General features: G+C 40.7%; 1 protein-coding gene across 1 annotated transcript; it reads left to right on the top strand.

Annotated features, from left to right (window-relative positions):
• Positions 1 to 3,839: 3,839 nt before the first annotated feature.
• LOC309696141 (G-protein coupled receptor 151) lies at positions 3,840 to 5,457 on the top strand. Its single transcript, XM_082517273.1, has one exon. It carries the CDS (start codon positions 4,082 to 4,084, stop codon positions 5,213 to 5,215), a length of 1,134 nt encoding a protein of 377 aa, XP_082373399.1. The 5' UTR covers positions 3,840 to 4,081; the 3' UTR covers positions 5,216 to 5,457.
• The last annotated feature ends 6,690 nt before the right edge of the window (positions 5,458 to 12,147 follow it).

The following is a 12,147-nucleotide window of genomic DNA, read 5'->3' as shown; positions in this document are numbered from 1 at the left end:
ATCTCTGAGATGATCCCTGTCCATAAAATAGGATAAAATTGTATCCTATTTTATGACCTCAGCAGAAAAACAGAAAGAAAGAAAAAATGAAATTAATATTCTAAACGAACAACAGCAATGATGACTTATTTTTGCCATTGTCTGAGTCTATAGTCAGTCAGAGTAATACTATTGGCTCAAAGTGATCATAATTAGAGCCCAAGGTCCAGAGGCTACAATGTTTACATTCATCACCTTTTTTAATTTTGGAGGACCAACACTGCCAAAATAAACGACATAAATGACTATGGGACTAAATGCATCAAAAATAATAAGAGAAAGGGGCATTAAGTCATTATAAAAGTAGGACACAGATTAATACTTCAGACTTTGCTATTTAATTTTTAGTTTCATTAAGATGATGAATTATGATTTCATAATTTATAAATGGATTTACTTCTTTTCTTCTTCTTTACTTAGTATTTCTGCATTCACTTCTTTATCATGTAAACAGATGTATTCAAAGTGTACCGTGGGACAGGCTTTGTGCCTTTGATGGCAGACCCATGAAAGAAGTGAGTGCCTAGTCAGACAGGAGTGAGATAGTCAGACAATAATCCAGCTGATAATAACACTTGAGCTGACTTCCATGTAAGTAAATGCAGTTGTTTGCTATGTACGGTGGTGCAGTTGGTAGTACTGTTGCCTCACAGAAAGAAGGTCATAAGTTCAACCCTGATGTGAGTCAACCACTGTCCTCCTGCAACAACCTCACATGCTTCTCTGCCTCTCCTGACTTCCTCGTACAGCACCACTATCATATATTTTTTATAGATACACAAAGACACAGTGCAACTCGTTCCATATATTCTTTCTACTTACTCCTCCATCAACTCTTTCAAAGCAAGCATCCCATCTCAAGTGCACTTTCTCAGCATGAAGCCAGCGTCAATCCTGCCATATCTTCATTGCATGGCTCATCAAACTTTATCACTCTGTACTACAACTCTGCACATCAGCTTTGTTGAAAATCAGTAACAGTACACTTCGTCTCCATTCCTCAGGTATCCTGTTAAACAATCTGGTCAAAAAGTCTACTACCCTCTCTCATGGACATCTCCCTATGGCATCCTGACCAGCTGTCTTTCCACTCTTTGTAGACGCTCTCACATCCTCCTGACCTTCATGATTCACTAACTGTCCTCCATTCATCCTCTTACTTTCTTCATTCATCAGCTCCTCAAAATACTCCATCTATGTTCCCTGCACTCTCTTCACTTGTTAGTAAATTACAGGCTCTGTTCTTAATCACCGTAACCTGCTGCACATCTCCAGCTCAATCTCTCTTCAGCCGATCAGCACAAGTCTTTTTAACTTAGTGTCCAGCTTCATGTCTTTACCGTTCCCTTTTCCACCTCTCTCGTGCACCAAGCCTCAAAGTACTCTTGTCTGCTTTTGTTATCTTTCTACTTATTCCACTTTTTCTCTGCCTTTGAATACATTCTGTACTTCCTCACTTTATGAACAAATACAATGAAACTTCAAAACTGCTGACTTTCCCGTCAACCTCTGACAAACTTGTGCAAAGTTGCTCATTTTAGCATGCATATGAAATAAAATTGAGGTCATATCCACTGCAAACATTGGCGTGCTAACTGTATTATTTTCCCATTTTATTGTTACTGTTGCTATTTATTTTTCTCAGTGCTACTATCTGTGGTTCCGCTCCAGTTTGTCAGAGGTGAAACAAGTGGGCGCTGAAATCTGTTTGCATTCACAGCCTTGCACACACCATAACATATCAATTATCCCTGATTACTGCACACCTTGAGGGCTGCACCACTGCTCATGCTATTATATAATCCCTTTAAATACCACAGGAGCCTTTTCCCCCACTGCAATTACACCGCTGTACCTATTCATTCATTAGATCTGAAGCTCCAGAGTGGCTTTAAAGCCTCTCTATCCATCTCGCACTACTTCGTGATGCCTTACATCTTCCTAACCCCATACTGTGATGGTGGTGCCGGTCTCCTAGCAACCGGTCCTCTCAGAGGAGGTGACAGCATTTGAGTAGGCACCCTCACCTCTACACATTCACCCCCCGCTCCTCCCCTCCAACACCTCCAACACCCTCTCCCTTCTCTCCACCAACCGGATGCTCTTCAAGTCAAGTAAACAGACCTCACTCTGTGGCGCAGTGTGCCGAGTGCACTTGTGCATGAAGTTCACCGTATTAGAATGATAACATCACTGAATAATGAGTTCAATGCTACACTTCCATTCATAGTTGGATCATTGAACCACCACATGGGTGCCTCTGGTTAAACAGGACATAATATATTTGACTCTATTTGCTTTAAAGGCGGTTGTGTTTTTATCTATATATACAGTAGACTGCTACTTAATAACTTATTAATACTTCTTGAATGATTTATTAACACTTGAATGGGTTACAAAAAAATAAATCAGGTGTGATGTTTACCCTTTCTTTTAGGGATGCTTAAATATCACAGGCTAGACTATAAGTGGGCCTGACACTAACCTTATCTAATGAGTTAGGCAAGCGTATGGGCCATGATGATCATTAAATACAGTAAATGTCACACAGTCACTGATAGGAGTTTTTAGCATAACTAAGGACATCAATAAAACTGCTCAGTTATAAGGAGGGATTTAAGTTAGAAAGAGTGACATGTGATTGGTTTCAGGAACAGCTAATTAAATAAGAGATTCTTACTGGATTCTTACTTTCAAATGATTCACCAAGCAAATGTACAAATGTTCAAACTCTACTGTGTTAAAAGTTGATGTTATGGACTTTGCATGTAGAAACAGCTGATTGGAGAACGCTGCGTTTATGTGAACTAAACAGATCTAAAGTGACAATAATGCAGATGGACTTTCCATGATGTGCCAGCTACACCGCAGAGATTTAGACAATTATTGATATTTTAAAGTTTGAACAGTGTGATGACAATAAAACTAGCCATCTTTTAGGTTGGCAAAATCTTTTACCTAAAGGTGGATTTATTATGCTGTGAGGGACGACAGTGAAGTGGGTATTTGATGGGTATGAGAACAATATGAGCCAAAACTCAGTTGGATCCGCACAAGAGCTTTTGGGCTGTTATGTTAGACAGTGAACTCTGCTACCATCATGAATCACCATGAACCAAGATGGGTTGGTGGATTCACAGAGCCCTGGCGTTCATTTGGATAGTGTCCATGATGTTTCCCATCTCTCAGATGCTGTTTGCCTCCAAGCTGTTGTGATGGGATGTCAGAATGTAAAAACTTTCTTTCTTTGATTTCATGCTGTTTTTCTTAAATACTTCTTAGATAGATAGATAGATAGATAGATAGATAGATAGATAGATAGATAGATAGATAGATAGGGTTCATACATTATAAATGCATTAGTGGAAGAAGAATTTACAATTTTAAAGTTGGCATTTTTGGTCACTATGAGCAACGGTTCACAGATGCCTTAGCCCTGCCTTCACTATGTGATTTGATGTCAAAAGTCACACAATCTTGCTTTTACTTATTTTTATTATTATTGTAATCTTACCTTTACACTAAATAAACTATAACATTAAAATGTGACACTATATATAATTTTAAAGTCCTAAAATTGCGAATTTGGTCCCCACGTTGACCCAAGTTTCCCTCCCCTAAAACTGAACTATATTTATATCACTTGGCAAAATTCGAAAATTTGAGGCATATATTGGTGGATTTACGGTAGCGCAGGCTTATTATGGCACGATTACTCTTGCATGACTACGTTTGTGAGGTTGTGGATGTAAACCATGTCCCGCTGCGCTCACATTTTGGGTTGGCTGCAGCCTGGAGCGACACTGTTAAAGTGACGTGAGTGCTTGACGATACCAAATGGAAGCATTTGAAATAGCCTACCTGCCTGCCCGCTCACCCACTCGCTGATGCGCTCACGACCCCGTCAGAAGCGCTTCAGCACTGCGTTGCCCCGGACAGCTCCTCCGACTGCTCTGCTTCCAGGATTTGCGTCTGCGGGACAGTTTGCTGAATACGTTTTGTTACTTTAACGAAGGCAAACTTTCAAGTCACGGTGGGAGAGATGAATACTGAAAGACCATCAAATGTCTCCTTTTTTGATTTCATTGGAGGAGTTCAACTTCTTCAAGGCGAGAACACCCGGACAGCCATGCCTGTCCTCTTGATCGGTGTCTGCGTGTCCGGAGCGGTTGGGAATTTGCTCGTTTTGCTCATTTTCATCCGTGACTTCAGGAACGGAAAGGGCTCTGAGGTAAAAGCACTTCTCGCTTCTTTAGCTTCTACGGATTTGGTGATCCTGTTATTGTGCGCGCCCGTGCGCGCCATCACCTACTATAAGCAGACCTGGACCTTGGGGAGTTTTGTGTGCAGCACCACAGACTGGTTCCAGCACTCGTGTGTGGTTGCAAAAACTTTAATCCTCGCATTCACCACCAGAGCCAAACACACTTTGATTCCCAGCAACGCCACGGGGGGTCTGCACAACCCGACGTGGATTCACGGAGCCCTGGCGTTCATTTGGATAGTGTCCATGATGTTTCCCATCCCTCAGATGCTGTTTGCCTCCATGCTGCCGTATGGCCGCGACAATATTTGCGTCTCCGAAATGCCAGCGTGCGCGTCTGACTTCATGAGTTTGTTCTACAAAATTTATCCGACTGCAACCTTTGTTGTGCCAGTCATCTACACAGTGGCCTACTACACTAAAACGCTGCACACTGCGGTGAACCACGCACCGAGACCGCAGCACCAGAGCAAAGTTATCCTGGTTTTGTTGTGTCTGAGCGGCGCCCTCGGGCTCATGCTGCTGCCGGAGTGGGGGACATTCACCTGGATCAGACTCGGCTACTCCAGGCCTCCCGTGGGTTTAATGATGTTCGCGCAAGTCCTCCTTTACGCATGCAGCTCTTTGTCCCCGGTCATCTTGATGACCATGTACGACGATGTGCGTCAGGGACTGATCAGCATCTGGTTCATCGGGACCTGCAGAAGCAAGAAGCGCGTGCCCCGAAAAAAATGTCCAAAAACGGAGGGGAACGGAGCAGAGGTCGGGGCAAACGCCGTCACCAACGCGATCTCGCCAGGGAACGAGAAGACGTTCCCAGATGTGGAGCACTTTTGGACAGGGCGCAGAAACACACACGTGGAAGAGGACCAGGACCCGGTTCCATGGGAGAGAGAAGAGAAAATGTTGTAATCAGAAGTATCTTTTTTTTCCTTTTAGCAGAATATTTCTGCTTGTTCTGGACTGGTTGCTAGTTTTTTGACCCACAACGCAGACCCTGGCTGAAAGTCTGTAGTGGCCTGTTTGCTATCGTAAGCTTGACTAGATGTAAAATAAACTCAAACAGTATGTTTCGATGTTACGCATATTTCTGTTCTTTTGATCTGAATATTTATTTTATTTGCCCGCAGTTTTGATACGCTGTCACTTAGGACATGTTTACAGTTTTTCTCAAATGTTAAAACACAAAAGCCAATCCTGTAACCCAAATGACCAGTAGTCTAAACACATTTACTAAATGTAGCCACCATATTCCAGTACCATAAACACATGTCACATGAAGACACAATTCACAAAACACAACCCTCTGTACTCATAAATCTAAACACATTTTTCCTTGCTAAAACACATGTTGCAAAACAACTCTGCTCATATCCTCAAATGAAAGCCCATGTGATGCAAAATGCTTGCCACAGTCACCAATCTTTGAACACAGGGAACACACCTGGCGTCATTCACTACACACAATGACTCAAAATTGAAGACACTTGTTGCTAATGCTGTACCCTCATGTAAAAGCAAGTTCAGAGTGCACAGTATGCTGAAGATTCCAAACAAACACAATGGATGAAGGCAGAGTCAGGGGAAGAGGAATTTGATGCAGAGGAGGGAGAAGAGCTGGCCCTGGAAGAAGAGGAGCAGGCCAATGAGGAAGAGGAGTTCAAATGAGAGGAGGAAGAGGAGCGACCAACGAGGAAGAGGAGAAGGCCAACATGGGAGAGGAGAAGGTCCAGGAGGGAGAGCAAGACAACCTCGCACCATCATTACGGACGAGATGCGAGCAACAGCTCAGCGACATGATGCCGCACAGTGATTGTGGTGTGTGTGTGGTGTGAATACAGTTTTTCTCAAATGCTAAAACACATGTCACAAACGTTACCACCAGGTCCCCCAATGTCCAAACACAACACCCTTCTCTAAAGCTACATAAACACAACCACACCTTCCCACTGCAAAACTCAAACTCCCACACCAAGAGAGCAGCTCGAAGCTGTCAAAACTGTAAACACTATACACAGCATTACACACTACAGCAAAACAATTGAAAACACAATGCTCAATTTGTGAGAAGGTTCTTTGTTTCATAACTGCCAATGCATATTTTAGAAGCTATACAGTAACAGATCGTCGTAGATCTCTGCAGAGGATTAGGCATTTAGATTTGTGAGTTTCATATGAGTAGTATAAATCTATAGAAAATCCTGCATGTACGTACACTACTGTAACACAACTCAAAGCAAAAACAGAATCTATTGCACACAACAGTAATCTTGAAAACATGAACAGGGTGTGAAGTTTTTTTATTTACGTTATTCACACCACACACACACCACAATCACTGTGCGGCATCATGTCGCTGAGCTGTTGCTCGCATCTTGTCCGTAATGATGGTGCGAGGTTGTCTTGCTCTCCCTCCTGGACCTTCTCCTCTCCCATGTTGGCCTTCTCCTCTTCCTCGTTGGTCGCTCCTCTTCCTCCTCTCATTTGAACTCCTCTTCCTCATTGGCCTGCTCCTCTTCTTCCAGGGCCAGCTCTTCTCCCTCCTCTGCATCAAATTCCTCTTCCCCTGACTCTGCCTTCATCCATTGTGTTTGTTTGGAACCTTCAGCATACTGTGCACTCTGAACTTGCTTTTACATGAGGGTACAGCATTAGCAACAAGTGTCTTCAATTTTGAGTCATTGTGTGTAGTGAATGACGCCAGGTGTGTTCCCTGTGTTCAAAGATTGGTGACTGTGGCAAGCATTTTGCATCACATGGGCTTTCATTTGAGAATATGAGCAGAGTTGTTTTGCAACATGTGTTTTAGCAAGGAAAAATGTGTTTAGATTTAAGAGTACATAGGGTTGTGTTTTGTGAATTGTGTCTTCATGTGACATGTGTTTATGGTACTGGAATATGGTGGCTACATTTAGTAAATGTGTTTAGACTACTGGTCATTTGGGTTACAGGATTGGCTTTTGTGTTTTAACATTTGAGAAAAACTGTAACGTAAATAAAAAAACTTCACACCCTGTTCATGTTTTCAAGATTACTGTTGTGTGCAATAGATTCTGTTTTTGCATTGAGTTGTGTTACAGTAGTGTACGTACATGCAGGATTTTCTATAGATTTATACTACTCATATGAAACTCACAAATCTAAATGCCTAATCCTCTGCAGAGATCTACGACGATCCGTTACTGTATAGCTTCTAAAATATGCATTGGCAGTTATGGAACAAAGAACCTTCTCACAAATTGAGCATTGTGTTTTCAATTGTTTTGCTGTAGTGTGTAATGCTGTGTATAGTGTTTATAGTTTTGACAGCTTCGAGCTGCTCTCTTGGTGTGGGAGTTTGAGTTTTGCAGTGGGAAGGTGTGGTTGTGTTTATGTAGCTTTAGAGAAGGGTGTTGTGTTTGGACATTGGGGGACCTGGTGGTAACGTTTGTGAAATGTGTTTTAGCATTTGAGAAAAACTGTAATATGTAGCAGATATTTGTACAGACATGAAGCCAGTGTAAATACTCAGAACATTCAAATTGTGATTGTGTACATGTGATGCATATCATCGATATTAAAACCTTCTCAAATACGAATCGCTCTGTTTCGTTTTTCCCCCTGAAACACCCACCCGACCTTAATCACTGATAAAATACAATTCGACCATCAAATCGCTCCATTTAATTCAAAAGGTTTTGACATGCCATGCTCTGTACAAATAGATCATTCCTCCATATTAAATTCACAACTAATCCAGCTGCATAATTTGGGTCAAGTGAATAATGATATTTCACTGAAAGCAGCATTCACTTTTAGAAAGTAGTAGTGCATAAGCTGGACACTCAATGACCCTTTTTTCATCTTTATGAATCAACAAAGTGATAAAGAAAAAATGCAATAATCCCCCGTTTGAGTGTAAAGTAGCTAAAAATGGCTGATCACATAAATAAATATATGTCAAAATTATACCCAACTCTTTTTTTTTTTTTTTTACATTTATTCTAAAAGGGAAAAAAAATCAAACAAGCACATTTTAAATGAAAGGAAAGCCAACATGAAGCATCTCTGTAAGGTCTTCTGGCACTACATACCAGAACAGGTTCAGTGTACTTTGGTAGTGATACTCCAAGTCTCTGGAACTCTACAGTGGGAACGAAGCACCATTCTTACAAAATATGTTCCCTCATTTTGTGTTTTGATGAGCCTGTTAAAGTTGAACTTTTTGTAAGGTGTGTTTGAAAGTACCACAGCATTTTAGGAAAGGAGCATCATACTAACAGTAAAATATGATGGTGGTAGTGTGATACTCTTTGTTTGTTTTACTGCCTCAGGACCTGATAGACTTGCTGTGGCACATGGAACCATGAATTCTGCATCTACTAAAACATGAAGGAGAATTTGCGCGGCCTCAAGCTAAAGCACACTTGGGTTCTGCAGCAGGACAATGATCCAAAACATACGAGCAAGTCCACCTCTGAATGGCTTAAGAAAAACAAAATGAAGACTTTGGAGTGGCTTAGTCAAAGGCTCCTGACCTGAATCTGATTGAGATGCTGTGGCATGACCTCAATACAGCAGTACTCTCCGATGTGGATGAATTACAACAATTCTGCAAAGATGAGGGTGACAAAATTCCTCCACACAGTTGAAAAAACTTCATTGCCAGTTATCACAAAAGCTTGATTGCAGTTGTTGCAGCTAAGTGTGGACCAACATGTTATTAGGTTTAGGGACAATCACTTTTTCACACAGGGCCATGTATTTTCCCCCTTGATAATAAACATCTACATGTAGAAACTGCATTTTATGTTTACTTGTGTTATTTAAATTTGTTTGATCATTTGAAACATTCTAGTGTGACAAACATACAAAAAAACCCCAGGAAATCAGAAACACTTTTTCACACTGATTTCTACTCCATTTTTGCAGCTCTGATTCTTGGTTATCACAAAGAAACTACCACACATAGTCATTACACTTCTTGAATCCTGCTTTAATAAGTCATTTACAGGTTATGTGTTTACATCTAAAAGGTGACTAAATAAATATTGGTAGGTTGATTATTATCAGATTTTTTTTAACCTCTGAAATACGATTCCTGACATCGGTCACTATGGACCTATTTAATTCTTTTGTTCTAATTTGCAACCTTTTGCATAAGTGGCCTGAAAATATTGTAAAAGTACTGACAAGTGTGACACATGCATAGGATGAATAATTCACCTGCAGCTCCGGGGCCATTGTGCATGTTTTATTTTTTCCCTGTGGCTCAGTGAACTAGCCAATCTGTCACAGGAAAGCATGGATGTCAGCACCCGTGCCTGATACGCTATTCATATGTCCAATTCTATTTGGTTGAAAATTATAGGCTTGAACAGCAAACGTAACAATCTGGGAGTAAACAGCAATGACACAGACAGTGTCATTAGTGTCATTAACAATTATTTTCAACCCAGTTTAAAATACAATTAGGTGCATTATTTGTCATTTTGCCTCTGCACTTCAATCCCATCTTCAATGATTTTATATTATTCAAGATGGGATTGAAGGGCAGACTTTGTGCTTTTATTTAAGGGGTTTAACCACAGTATTGCATTTGGAATTGATACATAGTGCCCCATTTTCAGATGTTAAAAAATAACTGGACAAAGTAACACAGTATCTTGAGATGCTCTGCTAGGTCTTAACTGCAGACACCATCAGTTGCTGCTTGTTTGAACACCTAGAACAGGATAACCTGAGTGGAGTGCCCACTCAAGATGAGACTAAACAAACCAACATCAAACCTTTTTCCTGCCCTCTGATCTAGATATCTTTGCCTCTGCTGAATTATTTTTATATCCCCAGTGGGGGGAAAATTATTCGCTCCACTAAATGTTTTTTTAGCATCATGCTTCAGAGTTGTGATGCTGTGAGAAAGCATGGTTATGCAGGACATCTCAGGAAAAAAATGTTATTGTTTTTGTGCTATTGGCTTGCAACTGATGGCACAGCTGCTATGATGGGCTGATACAGAGGACCAAGCACACTCAGTGATGCAGCAGGTGAACACTGCACAGAGAAGCAATAGTAAGAGGGAGCAGTCTAACACAAAACAGACTATTTTCTTAGTATAACAAGTTGGAATATCCCTTTAAAGCAGGGGTGGGCAATTCCAGGTCTCGAGGGCCGGTGTCCTGCAGGTTTTAGAGCTCACCTTGGGTCAACACACCTGAATCACATGATTAGTTCTTTACCAGGCCTCTGGTGAACTTCAGGACATGTTGAGGAGCTAATTTAGCCATTTAAATCAGCTGTGTTGGTTCAAGGACACATCTAAAACCTGCAGGGACACCGGCTCTCGAGGCCTGGAGTTGCCCACCCCTGCTTTAAAGCCTGAACTATGAAATAATTGAAATACATTTGTTTTAAAGTGTAGTATTTATTGAAACTTCTGACAAATTACAAAAAGTAAAAAATAAGAATTTGTATATAAGAGACTGAATGAGTTTTATAAAAGAAGGATTAATTGACATAATAATAAAGTAATAATAAAGTGTTGCTTGCTACTTTGCTAAATATTCTTAAGGTAATGTAGCTTTAGTGACATTTGAAATGTACATTAATTCCAAAAATACCAAACTAGACCTGATGTGATGTGTTTTGAATGTGCACACTGTTTAGCAGCATCTTGGCAAAATGCATCTAAATGACTGAAGTCTAATTTTCCTTTTGTACAGGATCATGTCCAGAAATTTGTTTACAGAGTTGCTGCCTGGCACCTGTTGTGAAAGTTCCAGTTATGCTGGAAGCACTGCTGTGTGTGGCTTTATAGTATCATCCAGAGGCACACGATGTTTCTGCAGCAACTGTGTCGACATGACTGTCATGAGAGAGCGTTACTTGAGGCCCCGCTCTGATGACCTGTTGGCTAAGATCTGTGGCAGAATTTCACGGTTAGACAGCAACTACAGTCTCAGCTGCAGAGCACCTGTCCATCTGTCTCTGGCAAGTGTCAGTTTCATAATTGTTGTGTCAAGTGTGATTAGGGTGCCTGTCACAAACAGACACATCCGTAAAAATCCTCTTGGTAACAAGATGATGAAATGTTCAACAATGTTATGTGTCTCAAAGAAAATTTGTCATATTTAATTATTTAAAAAACTGTCATTTTATTGTATTTATGCTTTTTGCTTTACTTTTTTTTCATTATCTGAGAGCTCAAATGCTCTGCCACCTAAGAAAACACCAGCAAATAAAAAAGAAAAAAACAGTGCAAAAGCACACAAAACACAAGAGAAGTTGAATAAAACACAAAGGATGTAGAAAGTACACAATACAAATTTCCTAATGACTGGTGTTTTGACCTCTCAAGGCGACTGTAGGATAGTCCATGGATAGTACACATATTGTTCTCAAAGCTCCTATACTCTGGTTTCCACAGTGATTCTACATTAACAAGGACTTTTTCACTTTAGTTCTCCTGGTAATGATGGTCAAATCCAGAATAGCAATTCAGCTTTTAGCCTTTCAGTCAACCTCAGTACAATTGCTTGCTCATCTTCCATACCATGAGCTTCTTCTAACTACCAAGGAACCTAGCTTAACATCTTTGTTTCTGATGGAGCATTTCCACTTTGGAAAGACACACAACAAGGTGTAGATTTCCCTTTGCTGTTATGCCCAGGGAATGGCTTCCTGGGTGAAAAGTCTCCATTTGTAACAGGTGACCCTGAGACATCAAGTGCACTGCAACTTTGGAAATGCTAGCAAATAGACAAATGCTTCAACAGCACACAAAACACAGTGGAAGTTTAATAACAATAGAACAGAAAAATAAAAAAACTGCAAAAGCTCAAAAAATGCCTCATAAAACACAATAA

Source organism: Aulonocara stuartgranti (assembly GCF_965226115.1).
Source record: "Aulonocara stuartgranti genome assembly, chromosome: 19".
Classification (NCBI taxonomy): domain Eukaryota; kingdom Metazoa; phylum Chordata; class Actinopteri; order Cichliformes; family Cichlidae; genus Aulonocara; species Aulonocara stuartgranti.
Note: the sequence above shows the minus strand (reverse complement) of the source record. Positions and strands in the feature narration are given on the sequence as shown.

Excerpts from the sequence above, each read along its gene's own strand:
- LOC309696141 (XM_082517273.1), top strand. The coding sequence starts at position 4,082 with ATGAATACTGAAAGACCATCAAATGTCTCCTTTTTTGATTTCATTGGA.